We start from the raw sequence: 15,179 nt of genomic DNA, 5'->3' as shown, positions 1-15,179 counted from the left end.
CTCCCCCCCACCCCCAACAACAGCATCCAATACACACTCAACACAAGGCTCCAGCCTGCCTCTCTCAACTACCCAGGTTAGGAGGGAACTGAGGAGGATTAAAGCTAGGAAAGCTGTGGGTCCAGATGGCATCAGCTCAAGAGTGGTCAGGTCCTGTGCAGACCAACTGTGTGGGGTGATTGAGCACCTCTTCAACCTGAACCTGAGGCTGGGGAGAGTCCCACAGCTCTGGAAAACCTCCTGTGTTGTACCAGTGCCAAAGACTTCACGCCCCAAGGACCTCAACAGCTACAGGCCGGTGGCTCTGACATCCCACCTGATGAAGACCCTGGAGCGGTTGGTCCTGGCTCAGCTTCGGCGCCTAATAAGCTCATCACTGGACCCACTTCAGTTTGCCTACCAGCCTGGCATTGGAGCGGATGATGCCGTCATTCACCTCCTACATCGTTCCCTCGCTCACCTGGAGACCGCTGGAAGCACTGTGAGAATCATGTTCTTTGATTTCTCCAGTGCCTTCAACACCATTCTTCCCTCAGTTCTGAAGGACAAGCTGGAGAACTCTGGAGTGGACCACCACCTCACTACATGGATACTGGACTACCTCACCGACCGACCACAGTATGTGAGGACTCAGGGCTGTGTGTCGGACAGGGTCGTCTGCAGTACGGGGGCCCCACAGGGAACGGTTCTGGCTCCGTTCCTCTTCACCATCTACACTGCAGACTTCTCCCACAATTCCACCCAGTGCTTCCTGCAGAAGTTCTCTGATGACTCTGCAATAGTCGGCCTCATCACTGATGGGGACGACAAGGAGTACAGAGGTCTGACCCAAGACTTTGTGGACTGGTGCCAGCAGAACTACCTCCAGATCAACGCCAGTAAAACCAAGGAGCTGGTGGTAGACTTCCACAGGCACAAACATCCTCCACTGCAACCACTGAACATCCAGGGTATGGACATCGAGGCTGTGAACAGCTACAGGTACCTTGGTGTTCATCTGAACAATAAACTGGACTGGACTCATAATTCAGACGCCCTCTACAGGCAAGGGCAGAGCAGGCTGTACCTGCTGTGGAGACTCAGGTCGTTTGGAGTGGAGGGCCCACTCCTGAAGACCTTCTATGACTCTGTGGTGGCTTCTGCTATCTTTTATGGTGTGGTCTGCTGGGGCAGCAGCATCTCTGCTGGGGACAGGAAGAGACTGAACAGGCTGATCCGAAGGGCCAGCTCTGTTCTAGGATGCCCTCTGGACCCAGTGGAGGTGGTGAGTGACAGGAGAACGGCGGCTAAGCTGTCATCCCTGTTGGACAACGTCTCCCACCCCATGCAGCAGACTGTGACAGCACTGAGCAGCTCCTTCAGTGGGAGACTGCGGCACCCACGGTGTGGGACGGAGAGATTTCACAGGTCTTTCTTCCCCACTGCTGTCAGACTCTATGTTACGGCCCTAGCTGGGCCTCCTGATACTGCCCTTGTGTGGGCGTGGTGTTTTTCTCCACCTCCTCCTCTCTTGCTCCACCCCTCTGTCTCTCTCTTGCTCTTCTCTCTCCCCAGTACACAGCTGCTGCTCATTGGCCTCGTTTGCCACCTGGGCCCAGTCAGCAATCACCTCTCTGAGGTTATATAGGGCTTTGGAGTTGACGTCACGCCGCAATGCATTGTGGGAGCACAGCTCCATTTTCGGGGTCTACGAATCAAAACAAACACACGACGACGACAAGAATCATGCTTAAAAGCAGCTCAAAAGAAAACGGACGGTATAGAGACCGATTGCGTCCAGAGGCGAAGCAGCGTTACTTGAAAAAAAAATAGAGTGCATCGCAAATCTGGACCCATATGAAATACGGCAGTGGAGTAAAGACCCAGACGACTTACCGCCACTGTCCTACCCCGATATCTTCACGTATCTTGTTTGTGGAGTAAGCGCTTACACAGCGAACCAGTTTCGTAATTACAAGTCACTGGAGGCGCACATCCAATTTACAAATGGCTGGGTGCAAGATTTGGCTATTTTCAAGCCGCCAAACTCTGAGTACGTCGTCAAAGTAAGTCAGCAGGAGTGCACCGAGTGAAATAGCCATTTTCCACCCCCCACCATAATTAATTTTACACATTTATCATTTAACTGCTAAAATATCGTTAACATATTATATGCCCATAATTGTAAAGTACATGCAAATTAACACATTGATAATCGGGTAAATTATTAACGCCAATTTGTGTCCTTCCTGTCTCATTTCATTTATTGTCTTTACATCAACCAATCAAGTCACTCCATTCTATGTTTGATCGCAATTTCTATAACTTCCGAGACGATGATATTATTCAGCTATAAAGTGTGATGTGAACATATTTAGAACTTACCGGAATGAAAATGTCTTGAGCACACCAACTGATATCTGGAGACGTAACAGAACTTGATATCAGCTCGTCTCACGGCTGCTATCCAGGCTAGACGCCTTCGTTTGGTAACATCCGATACATGAGCTCCTTCATGTTGCTTCCAGGTTGGGAAAGCATAAAAAGACAATCGAAACTTATTCCCGTGCCGGTCGTAAGATCGAACATTGCAGCCGACCACACAGCAAGTATGAACCATGGCTATGCTTTCGCTCCTTACTTAGACCCCCAAAATGGCGGATCGGGCCAAAATCCTTTCCACGCCTACCCCCGTGACATCACGCTCCAAAGCCCTATAAGCTGGGGATGGGCTGGATGTGGGAGGGTGGCTTTCTCTGGTGTCGCTGCGTTGAGTGCTAGGTGTGTGATCGTCCTGCCTACGGTGTGGAGTGGTAGGAGCAGTGGGAGAGGCTTCTGGTGGTTTTCCTCTGTGCTGGTCAGTGTGTGATACTGGTCTAGGTGTGGAAAAGGCCTGCTGTGTGTGACCAGCCCCACCGTGCGTGGCTCTTTGTGAGTAGCTCTTAACTGAGCAGTGGTTTTCCTTAAGTTTTGGTGGCCTCCATTATTTTGTTTGGCCTGCCTAGTTATTGCTAATAGTGGCGTTGCTGTCTTTTTCTGTTGAAGCCTTATAGTTGTTTTCTTTGTTGAAGTGGTCACCATCTCTTTGGGTTGGCCTGTCTGATTTATCATTAAAGCAGCGTTGCTGTCTCTTTTTGCTGTTACTGTTTATATGAATATTGAGGCAATTGATTATAATAAAGATATTTTGTGTTAAATACCTCTGCCTGGTGTTCTTTTCATTTCAACCCGAATCCAACTGTTACCGTCCCCCACCCTTTTTGCCTAGCTTTCATGTGGGGACGTAACACTCTACAACAAAGACTCCAACTGATCAAACACACACATCCACACATGTGCAATAGCAATAACACTAAGTTTACAGGGAGTGCAGAATTATCAGGCAAGTTGTATTTTTGAGGAATAATTTTATTATTGAACAACAACCATGTTCTCAATGAACCCAAAAAACTCATTAATATCAAAGCTGAATGTTTTTGGAAGTAGTTTTTAGTTTGTTTTTAGTTTTAGCTATTTTAGGGGGATATCTGTGTGCAGGTGACTATTACTGTGCATAATTATTAGGCAACTTAACAAAAAACAAATATATACCCATTTCAATTATTTATTTTTACCAGTGAAACCAATATAACATCTCCACATTCACAAATATACATTTCTGACATTCAAAAACAAAACAAAAACAAATCAGCGACCAATATAGCCACCTTTCTTTGCAAGGACACTCAAAAGCCTGCCATCCATGGATTCTGTCAGTGTTTTGATCTGTTCACCATCAACATTGCGTGCAGCAGCAACCACAGCCTCCCAGACACTGTTCAGAGAGGTGTACTGTTTTCCCTCCTTGTAAATCTCACATTTGATGATGGACCACAGGTTCTCAATGGGGTTCAGATCAGGTGAACAAGGAGGCCATGTCATTAGTTTTTCTTCTTTTATACCCTTTCTTGCCAGCCACGCTGTGGAGTACTTGGACGCGTGTGATGGAGCATTGTCCTGCATGAAAATCATGTTTTTCTTGAAGGATGCAGACTTCTTCCTGTACCACTGCTTGAAGAAGGTGTCTTCCAGAAACTGGCAGTAGGACTGGGAGTTGAGCTTGACTCCATCCTCAACCTGAAAAGGCCCCACAAGCTCATCTTTGATGATACCAGCCCAAACCAGTACTCCACCTCCACCTTGCTGGCGTCTGAGTCGGACTGGAGCTCTCTGCCCTTTACCAATCCAGCCACGGGCCCATCCATCTGGCCCATCAAGACTCACTCTCATTTCATCAGTCCATAAAACCTTAGAAAAACCAGTCTTGAGATATTTCTTGGCCCAGTCTTGACGTTTCAGCTTGTGTGTCTTGTTCAGTGGTGGTCGTCTTTCAGCCTTTCTTACCTTGGCCATGTCTCTGAGTATTGCACACCTTGTGCTTTTGGGCACTCCAGTGATGTTGCAGCTCTGAAATATGGCCAAACTGGTGGCAAGTGGCATCTTGGCAGCTGCACGCTTGACTTTTCTCAGTTCATGGGCAGTTATTTTGCGCCTTGGTTTTTCCACACGCTTCTTGCGACCCTGTTGACTATTTTGAATGAAACGCTTGATTGTTCGATGATCACGCTTCAGAAGCTTTGCAATTTTGAGACTGCTGCATCCCTCTGCAAGATATCTCACTATTTTTGACTTTTCTGAGCCTGTCAAGTCCTTCTTTTGACCCATTTTGCCAAAGGAAAGGACGTTGCCTAATAATTATGCCCACCTGATATAGGGTGTTGATGTCATTAGACCACACCCCTTCTCATTACAGAGATGCACATCACCTAATATGCTTAATTGGTAGTAGGCTTTCGAGCCTATACAGCTTGGAGTAAGACAACATGCATGAAGAGGATGATGTGGACAAAATACTCATTTGCCTAATAATTCTGCACTCCCTGTAATACTCTTTTCTGGCATCATTGTATTGTACCCATATTGTATATAGCATTTGTATTGTATTTTATTCTATTTGATTTGATTGTATATAGTATTTTATTCTATTGTGTGCAGTATCTTATTGATATCTTATTCCAGTGTTTTTTGTCTTGTTTTTTTGTTTTGTTTTTGTTGTTTCTAATTTTTCTATGTAGCTTTGCACTGTCCACTGCCGTAACAAAACAAATTTCCCACATGTGGGACTAATAAAGGTTATCTTATCTTAACGTCATTTATCATGAATCACAAACAGCTCGTTCCTTCCAACCAGCAACACCTGACTTGTGTGTGTCTACCTTGAACACCGTACCATAAAACATACCATACTGTAAAAGCACAAAAAGTGACCCTTAGCGGCACACATAAGGTAACAACACAAAAACTGGATCCTACAGTATGTCATGTTCATGTGTGCTTGAAGGCTCATAAGCAAATACCTCTGCCAGTGTAACCACTCCACATAAGCCCTTGGCCTGACGTCACTGCTGTGCAACGCTACCTAGCCGACTGTTGTCACTTTGCTGTGTTTTATATCTTGTTCGTACCTACTTATGTTTGAACAACTAATAAAAAAACAAACTACAGCACCTAAAACACAAACTGAAATATGAAAAATGCACAGATCAGCATACTTCTTGTGGTGTGTGTGTGTTAGACAGAGAGAGAGTGTGTGTGCCTGTGTATGTGCCTTTGTCATGAAATGTACTTGAAAATGTGGTTGCGCGCCGCTAGAGTCTGGCAACCCAGGTATGAGCTAAGAACAGGGTCCCAGGGCCCCACGCGCCAAAGAACTGCCCCCGCCAGCACGGAAAAGGTCCAAGCCACCCCAAACCAACAAGGAGCAGTATCCCAGAGAGAGGGGCACCCATCCCCTCCATGACCATGTCCCACATGGTTCAGCACACATGAATGTCCCAACCCACTGTGACCTACGTGACCCATAACCCTCCCTCACAACCCTACATGAGTGAGTGATGTGTTATCTGAGGTAGGGGAGGATAAAAAAGACATAAGACAAGCATCCAACAACACCTTAACATTTCAAAATGTTGGAGTCTAGTGATTTAAACCAAGTAAGACAGGGTTTATTAGGGATCTCTCACAATCTATAAAAACAATAACTTTGGTAAAACTTGCTTCTAGAAGGAAGTTCATGGTAAAAACTGAGTTTATTTTCATCCTCATCAAACCATTTACTGAGTACTCGCCTCCTGCGATTGAGAACATTATCATCGTAGAAGAGACCGTTCTCATCAGGATATAAATGTTTCATCAATAACCTCTAAAACAGGACTGTCGAGTAGAAGACAAAATCAGAACACCAAAGGGTCCAAATCATACCAGTGGATGGTTTTACATAATATGAAACCTGCAGTGAAATCATTAATAAGTCTATTTTTGTCCCTTTGTCAGAGATACCTTGGTCTTGCTCTCTGATGTCAGACGATGCAAACCTGTTGAGGTTTTAAACATGTTCGAGAAATAAAAACTAAAGAGTTTAACATTTTTAATAGACTGCCAGCACAAAGTCTGCGTTGCTTTAAAGCTCCACTGAGATGTGTTTATGCAAAACTTACCTATGCTCCTGCAACATGTTTCCACAGAGAAATTAGACACACACAAACATGCAGGGGAATCTCTCGTGTGTGTGCACAGGTTATTTGCACACTGATGTAAGAATTTCTGTGTGGAGTACACACCGTCCATTTAGTGACAAAGTGAACACAACTACATGCACACACACACACTCAATGGGACACAGATGGTCCAGTGGTGTTTAAAGAAGTCCATCTAAATGTAATCCTTAACATAATCTCTCTCCCCACTTTGTGTGGAAAGACATGAATGCTGACGAGGACTTCCCATTCCTCTGAAGGTACCTGCTTGTCTCTTATTCTGCACAAAACAGCTCTTTGTCTATGTAATATTATTGTATTCATTATAATATATTATATATAAATGTACCTGTCAACTGGTTACTTACATAATCACATGAATGTAGGGACTTACAGCACAAGCATGCTCCCAGCCTTTTGTAAGACTGTTGCATATTATTATATAAAATGTATTTTTCATCCATTGTGTTTACAAATCTCAAGAAGTCACATCGAAGAGAAACCACACCATGTCAGATGTTTAAACAAGGAAGGTTTATTCCTCAAAATGTATTAATCAAATAGACATTAAAAAAATAAATAAAATAAAACCACCCAAAAAAAACTACATGTTCAATGCACCACAGTGGTAGCCTGGTGTCACACAGAATTATCACTGATATTAAACAGAGGCTGCCAACTCAGCTCTCTCCTGTGGCCAATCACAACAAAGCACTTTATTTTAAAGTTGTAGATTTAAGCTGTGCTTCATATTTTTGGCCACCAGATGTCACTAAAGAGGACTGGGTTGAAAAGCTTTGAGTAATTAACCTGTTTTCAACCCAAGCTTCATTTGCCCATCACTACTTCATTTATAAAGCACTTGAAAAATAAAAATGTCACAATAACACCAAATATGGCTGTAGCTCAAGAGGGAGAATAATCAGAAGGCTGGTGGTTCGCTCTCTGGCTGCCCCAGTCTGTGTGCCAAGTATTCATGGGCGAGACACTAATGCCAGGTTGCTCTCCGATGAATGTGTGTGAGGATGCTTATAAAGCAATTAAAGCATAGTGTGTGGCATGTTTTATAAAGTGCTTTGAATGCTCTGGGAGAGTTGAAAAGTGCTATAGAGTCAGTCCATTTACCAAAAGACAAACAGACCAGAAGGGAAAAGATATAGAAGCACAAACGAGTTGTAGTTAAAAGTAAAACAATAAACCTCTCTTATGCTCCCGCTCCTGCAAAAATAAAACAAAACAAAACATCCACCCTTCTCTTACAGGCTGGGTGAATTGTTTGTCGACATTTACTAATCCTAAGGTTGGTGCAGTCTTTGTCTCAGTATCAAGTCAGTCAAAACTTTTAGTCCACATCGTCAGTCCATCACAGTCCAGTCACACACATCCATGCCAGATATTGCTGACAGTGGAGTCTCACGCGCAACTTACTTACTTTGAATCACCTTGTTGTTGAATTGTGCTATATAAATAAACTTGCCTTGCCTTATTCGAGTATCCATCATCAGCAAGATGACGTCATCAACAATTCTTTATGATTTTGGACTGGATTGACTCGGTGCAATCCTTTTAGACTCAGGACTTACCATCTCATGTGGTCAGTGTCCAATAGAAGTGAACTTCTCCAAAGCCCATTATAATCCTGGAGAAGCACACTTTACAACTGTTCCCAGTAAGAATATTTCATAGCACTTTCAATTTCAATTTTTCAGGCCTGAGTATATGAGAGCTGATTGTTAAATCATGAACTCACAAAGTATCACCACCGGTGGATCGCACCCAGGGCTGCACTGGGACAAAAAATCGTCCCGACTAGAGACCGACCCACCAGGTATTATAGGAAAAACCATAAAGCCTTTGAATGAAAACAAACGCTGTTGTCACAGTGATGTACACTGTCTTGTTGGTATATATGCATCAGTCTGTACATCATGTAAGCATACTTCTTGCTTAGGTTATCTGCCTTAGATACCGAAATAGTATTTTAATTTACATCCGAGTCATAAAGAGAGAATATTTACAACTATAGAAGCAATTGAAACAATCACATAATCCAAAATAAGAAAACAAACAAAACCAACAAACCTACAAACAAAACAAAACAAAAAAACAAACAAAAACGGATGTGTTGGTAGGGGGTGATCCTATAAATATATGCTCTCATACATCACAGTTATTGGTTTGTAAAAATAAATCTGGCCTATGAGGCGTGATATATTTGACCCAGTTTTCCCAGTATGATGTAAATTTCTCCAGCTTGTGGTTAACAGAAGCTGTTATCTTTTCCATGTTATAGATTTCCATCCATGTACTTATGTTTGGGCTCTCCGGGGATAACCATTTTCTGGTGATATTCTTTTTACAGGCCACCAGTAGAATATTTACTAAATGTTTATCATATTTAGGCCATTCCTGAGGTATATATCCAAAGAACATAGTCTTACTCTCGAGGGGTATTTCGCATTTAAAGATATCCTGTAAGGCATTATGTATTTCTCTCCAATAATCCCTCAAGATAGAGCAGTCCCAGAAAATGTGGTAGTGATTTGCACTTTGATTTCCACAGTTCCTCCAACAAGCAGGGGGGTTATCATCATAATGAGACTTCTGAGAAGGTGTTATAAAGTATCTAATTAGGCACTTCCAGCCAAATTCCCTCCACTTTCGTGAGCTAGTACACATCCACTGATATCTCCATATTGCCGTCCATTCTTCCTCTAATATTTTTATCCCTCCTTCCTTCTCCCATTTTGTTCTAATATATGAAGTCGAATGTGGTTTCAAATCCATTAGACCCTTATAGAGACATGATACAATTCTATCAATAGTTTCTGAGTTATAGCTTTTTATAAACACTTCCATCAAGCGTGTGTTTGTCATTGTTACGTTTCTCATCTTCGTGTCGGCATAGTGCCTTAACCAGAGCAGTTTCATGTCGGTTACACTTTGACATACATTTTAAAAAAATGTCTTTTCCTGTCGTTGTGCATCTATTTAATGTTCAATATTTCCTCTCCACGGATGAAGATGGTCAGCTGTGCAGTGTCCATCATGTCTGTACTTTCATCCACAGCCGAGTATGCAGTGAAGTTTTTGCTTCTTTCACACAACTGTGTTCTTAAATCAGTGGTAGTGATGTGCGATACCACTGAATTTCTTTCCGATCTGATACCAAGTAATATTCAGGGTGGTATCGACGATACTGATCCGATACTTTGTACAAAAACTTATTTTATTTATTGGATCTCAAATTATAGCGTCATAATGATTACAGGACATCAGTCAACCATGTCCATGTCACTGAAATCTCCAGCTTTAGGTTCAGTGTAGCTCATTAGGCTTGCTTCATGGCCTTTTCTCTGAGACCTCCACACCACAACCCACAGGACCAGCTGCTAATACCCTGGTTTCAAACACCAGGCCCTGCCAGTTCACAGGAGGGGACTGAATTCATTCTGGACAGGTAGTTTAACCTCTCTGGCCCATAAAAATGGTTTAATTAAATACGCAGTGTTTACAAACAAAACACAGAAAAGGTGATTTATTAAAACACAACATATGAACTTTCCTAGATTTCTGGTTTATGACCATTAGCCAATAAAGGAATATTGGCAGGTTTTAAAGCTTGTCTCAATGTCCCAACTGAGAAAAATAAACATTTAAACTTTCTGTTGCTAGATGAGGTTCAAATTACCTAGAGTCAGGTAGCTGTAAGCAAGCAAGCAGTTAAATTTAAGCGCAAGTCAATAGATTTCATAGACACACAGGGTCTTGTATGACCTGTTGGACAAACTCTTCTACATCCAATCATCTTTTACGAGGTCTGATTCGTTTCTTTTTTCAGCATCACACAAGTTACAAAGAGCAGAAATGGGTAACAACAGTTTTTGAAAATTTGCGACTCAAATATGAGCCAGAGTCCTTCAGGAAGTCCAGCGCCACCAGGCCACCTTCATACGGTCCCACACAGCTTCTAAAGAGTCAAAAGCAGGTCGCACGTCCAGGGTGGAGAACTGGTAGGTGTCCTTGTTGATTTCTCCATCATAATAGTCAATGATGTAGCGCACCTCCTTCCCACAGCGGTCAACGATCCAGTCGTGACGGTCAAATGGCAGCTCGTAGCTGCAGAGAGACAAACTCAATTAGTCACCAGGATCTTCCCCAACATGAGGTTTACATGCATCATGTTTTAATGGACCGCTGCATGGGTTGCTTTGCGCGGCATGTCCGCATTTCCCTGATTTCATTATAGCGGACCAGCAGCTGGCAATGCAGACCCAAACGAGAAACATAACACAGCCAAAATTATTAAATGTGCATCAGGATGTTTCATTCTCACCCCATCCAGTGTCGGAGGCGGGCCCTGGGGGAGTACTCTTTAGCCTTCCCACCGAATCTCCTCAGAGTTGGTCCACATGGACATTCACTATACGAGGTAAATGTTCATCAGTTAAGGCTCAATTCTCTGACCAACAGGCAGCTCGCTGCAAACGATCGTACGCACTCACCGAGCATGCAGAGCCTCCCACTTCAGGATCTCTTGCCAGGCCTGCTCATTGTTCTGATTGTGGATTTTAATGATGTTGGACATGTCACCTTTGCTGAGGTCATCATCTCGCCAGCGCCACCTGCAGCACAGGATCGAACAAAGGAAACAGTGTCTTTAGCAGATATTTCTCCATCACTGTGCTACTGCAATAATTAAAGCTACCGATATGTGAAATCCAAGCATTTTTAAAAACACTGACTTTGAGGTTCAATGAGACACTAAATAGAAGTTCATAGTTTCCAATATGGTAGCCTGAAGTAGTCTTAACACCAGCCAACTGACCCCTTCCTCAGCATGGCGTTCCAGAACATCTGCTCCGACGGGTACACCCAGTTCTTCTCTGTGTCGTGACGTGGGATAGTGGACTCCTCTCTTCTGATAGAGAGTTCAAAGGGCTGGTCTGGAGCTGGCGTTTGGTTGGGAGGAGGCATCTGCACGTGTGGAAAAAGATAAATTATAGTCTGAGCCATGACCTTAAAACATAGAAAAGATGTCAGGCATGACAGCCATAAGTCCTCCAGGAGAGAACATGGTCAGTGCAGCATACATGTGTTTCATACCTGTGGTCAAGTGTTGAAACAACTGAAAAGCTCGCATAACAAAGCTGCTTCTCTTTTGTTGTGCTTGGTGTTGTTGGGAAGTAACACTAACATGTTGTTGTCAGCTGGCTGAATACACGAGCACACAAACTAGAGCCACCGCAGACAACAACAGTGCGTGGCAGCAAACGAGGCCAGTGTATCAGAACTAAAACGAATTAAGGATCAGGCTACCGTAGCTTAAAACATAAAAGTTACTTCTAAAATAAAGCCTCTTTGCTCCAAGCTGCACAGGTACCATATTTGCTGGATCGATGTCGCCCTTCGTGACTGCTGCAGCTCTCATGGGACACTCCACAAAGTTGTACGCCTGATCCTGGTGGGCCGGACCTGCAGGAGAACACGTGCGAGCCACAGGTTTGATCATTTCATTAAAACAACCATCTGAACATAGAAATGTGTTGCAGTGCAGGCAAGCCACAGGCTATCCTTTAGACTGAAGTCCCTACCTTTTTCAGCCTGAGCTTGATGCATGGGACATTGTGAAGGCGGAGATGCTAAGAAAAACACAAATACACAACCACAGTCAAGATATAATTCAACATCATTCAGTAAAACTTGTACAGTTTATGATAACAGTGAAGAATGAGAGCTAATGACCTATGTAATACCATGAAATGCAGTTTTCTGTGGGAGTAAAACACTATCTGTGTGCACAGGACCTTCTCTCTGACACAAGCCGTTTCTTTTCTTAATTGCTCGAGTTAAGGGTGTCACAATATACTAACATTTATGATAAACCTGTTATCTTCCTCATACAATGGAAGAAATTCACTTTCCACGAACCCCCCACTGAGCTCTGGAGTCTGTGCAGGAAAGATCGCTCCATTTATTCACTGTTTTGTTGCAACTTCTCTGCTTTCTAAGCATTCAGCCTGATGCTAGCTGCTCTGCCACAGCTTGGCTTACAGCAGCTTGTCGATATGGATTTCACTGTATTCAGACAGTTTTTTGAGTATTTGTTTTTACATATTAACAGCCACTGATGCCTCTTTAGAGTGATTATCAGATTTTCCATTCCTGGCTTGTCGACATTCGTCAGAGTATTTTATAAATGTGCAGTTAGTAGCAATAAAAAATATCTGTTTCACAAATCGCATGCCATCTTCACCTTGCACTTACAAAGGAGAATTTGGAAGAAGAAATTCGGCCCAGCATTTCACGCTATGACATCCTGACTGTAATGAAACTACAGTACCTCTGACAGGCTGAGCTTCCTCCTGCACTGGGCAGCGCTGAGCAGAGACGGTCTTCATAGCCTCAGCTTTGACTACAGAGGGCTCTGCTGTGGACCAGGAGGATCCCATGTTAGCCTGTCTGACAGGGGAACAAATACACCCAGGACATTAGGATTTAAACACGAAAAAGGCAAAGATCATCTGTGGACACTCAGCCGTAACACAGCTGGGCTAATGCTGTGATCAGTGGGCTGTGTAGGTCGTGTGTTTATTTAATACTGTCGTTATATCGCTAACTCTGACTGATGTCGCCCTCGGTAACCTCAGGTTTAGCTGTAGTGCAACTAACCGGGTCAAAACTAGCCTCCGCCCGGTTATCCTAATATCACTAGCATCAGGTTACAGCCCACTTCCACGCCGCTCTCGTGTTCGAGTTATTCGGCTTTTCAAATAAGACTTAACAACAACACAGAGTAAAAACACAGCAGGTATGGTTGTGGCCCTGACGTTACCCAGCAGCCACTGTTAGCGGATGTGTGGACTTAATTCAAACAGCGTATTACGAAGATATTCAGCTGTAGTTTCGTCACATAATGAACAGCAGGTTAAATCACTGACCTGTGAGAGACGACAGCAGCGCGGCGGTCTCTCGGAGCGTTTCAATGTCAACGTGCAGGACAGTTGTGCTCAGCGCGTGCTGTACGTATGCCCACAGCGTCACGACGCTTTGATAGGATGTTGAAAGACGTGACCCGGAAGTTACTGCGGGATCTTTTTTCTCGTTGAACGCACTTCAAACATTACAGAATTCAATGTCGGGGGGTTAAAAACGCAGGCTGGGGTTGAATCAGCAGAAGAATTGCTTTTATATTATGGGACTGTTGTATAGTTTAAAATATTGTCTGGTTTCATTCATAAAGCATTGAAAAGACGGTTTTGCGTTAGAAAATTTGGATTCATGTCTTTGAAATTTAACCAGTAAAATGAGTAAATTAATGAAATAAAATTCGTTTTGCCTATTGATAGGGTAATCAGAAAAGCCAGATAATATTTTTTCATAACACAGAGAGAAGTCAGAATAGATAAAAGAAACAACAAAAGTGCAAAAATCGTGTTAGAAAAGAGAAGTGCATAAGCAGCACAAAGATAAGTGTGAACTATCTTCTTTCTGACGGCTACAAAATGAACACTGGACATCAGTCTTTTTTATATTATACAAGAAAAGTTCGGGTGGGGTAAAAATGATGAATGATTTTAAAAGATGTTTGCTTTACGGCCACTGGGACACCAGTTCTGTCTTTCTGAAAAAGAGTTCATATGTCACGGTTGTTTTTCCTCTTTAAGGTGAAAACAGATCTGGTAACAGCAGGATCCAGTTGTAGAGGAGTCAGATCATTAACAACAGAATTTCTGTACAGTCTTAAAACACCAGTAGGGATAGCATCAAACACTATGGCATATTCCTTTGGTGGAACAGGAAGACCATATACACTCAAAAATTCAGAGTAAGAAATGAAACCTAAATTTGGATTAAGACGTTGCAAAACAAGACGAATCCCATGAATAAACCAGTCGCCTAAAAATAAAGACTTGTGTTTGTATAAAATGTCTCTGTTGTTCCAAATATCATATCTGTGTGGAGAAAAGTTGTGTTTATAAAGCAGCAACTGTTTCTGTTTCTGTTTATTAAATTAGGACAGTTTTAAGGAGATTTTATAAATGTTGTAGTTACAAAGTAAAACAAGGTCAACACCACCATTGTTTTCACCAACTTGATGTTGTGTTCCTGAGAAATTTCTTGATCCAGTTTATTTTAAACACACTGTTTATTGTAGAAAAGTCAAGTTTACGGAACCATGTTGGTTTGAGTTTGATACAACTGATCTCTTAGTATAATCTATTCTATTCTTCCATATAAAGTTATAAAGGAGTCTGTCAATATCCACCAGGGTTTCTTTATTTACATCAAGAGACAAAGCTCCATCGAGATAATCCCTCCGCTCTGGTGATAAAACTCTGGAGACAAGTATTTAGTTTATCTTGTGTTTTATGCAAAATTGGAATAAAATTAAGTGAACAGCTAGAGGACTGGTTTTTATTAATGATGATGCCAAGGTAAGTGATGGAAAGAAAACAGGATTTGTTTTCGTTCTTAGCAAGCTAGAGCAATTCAGGCATCACTACAATGCAGCATAATAAACGTTTTCTGCACTTAAAAACACATTCATGGACTGAGCCTGATCAGTGCTCTGTATATGGCTTATTCAGTGAGTTGCACTACGATGGCAGTAAAGATTACAAG

At 42.7% G+C, this 15,179-nt stretch overlaps 1 protein-coding gene across 2 annotated transcripts; it reads right to left on the bottom strand.

Moving 5' to 3' along the window:
- Positions 1–10,077: 10,077 nt before the first annotated feature.
- On the bottom strand, positions 10,078–13,606 carry hccsb (holocytochrome c synthase b). Of its 2 annotated transcripts, none has more exons than XM_085467413.1 (8): positions 13,496–13,606; positions 12,898–13,016; positions 12,149–12,196; positions 11,938–12,029; positions 11,383–11,531; positions 11,060–11,179; positions 10,891–10,977; positions 10,078–10,673 (listed from the first exon to the last, which is right to left on the bottom strand). In XM_085467413.1, the coding sequence occupies exons 2-8, from the start codon at positions 13,004–13,006 to the stop codon at positions 10,475–10,477; spliced, it is 804 nt and encodes a 267-aa protein (XP_085323539.1). In that variant the 5' UTR covers positions 13,007–13,016; positions 13,496–13,606; the 3' UTR covers positions 10,078–10,474. The 2 variants fall into 2 exon arrangements, with proteins under 2 accessions (XP_085323539.1, XP_085323538.1); XM_085467412.1 differs by having other exon boundaries at positions 12,898–13,012.
- Between the last annotated feature and the right edge of the window lie 1,573 nt (positions 13,607–15,179).

The sequence above is a fragment of the Copadichromis virginalis genome, linkage group LG9, assembly GCF_057382275.1.
Source record: "Copadichromis virginalis isolate Kocher_CV1m ecotype Utaka linkage group LG9, C_Virginalis_male_GT1.1, whole genome shotgun sequence".
In the NCBI taxonomy this organism is placed as follows: domain Eukaryota; kingdom Metazoa; phylum Chordata; class Actinopteri; order Cichliformes; family Cichlidae; genus Copadichromis; species Copadichromis virginalis.
The sequence above is the reverse complement of the archived record's forward strand: the minus strand, read 5'-3'. Positions and strand labels throughout refer to the sequence as shown.

Excerpts from the sequence above, each read along its gene's own strand:
- hccsb (XM_085467413.1), bottom strand. The coding sequence starts at position 13,006 with ATGGGATCCTCCTGGTCCACAGCAGAGCCCTCTGTAGTCAAAGCTGAG. Across the intron at positions 12,197-12,897 it reads GGAAGCTCAGCCTGTCAGAG|CATCTCCGCCTTCACAATGT; the intron begins GTACTGTAGTTT and ends TGTTTTTCTTAG. Across the intron at positions 10,674-10,890 it reads CGCCTCCGACACTGGATGGG|CTACGAGCTGCCATTTGACC; the intron begins GTGAGAATGAAA and ends GTCTCTCTGCAG.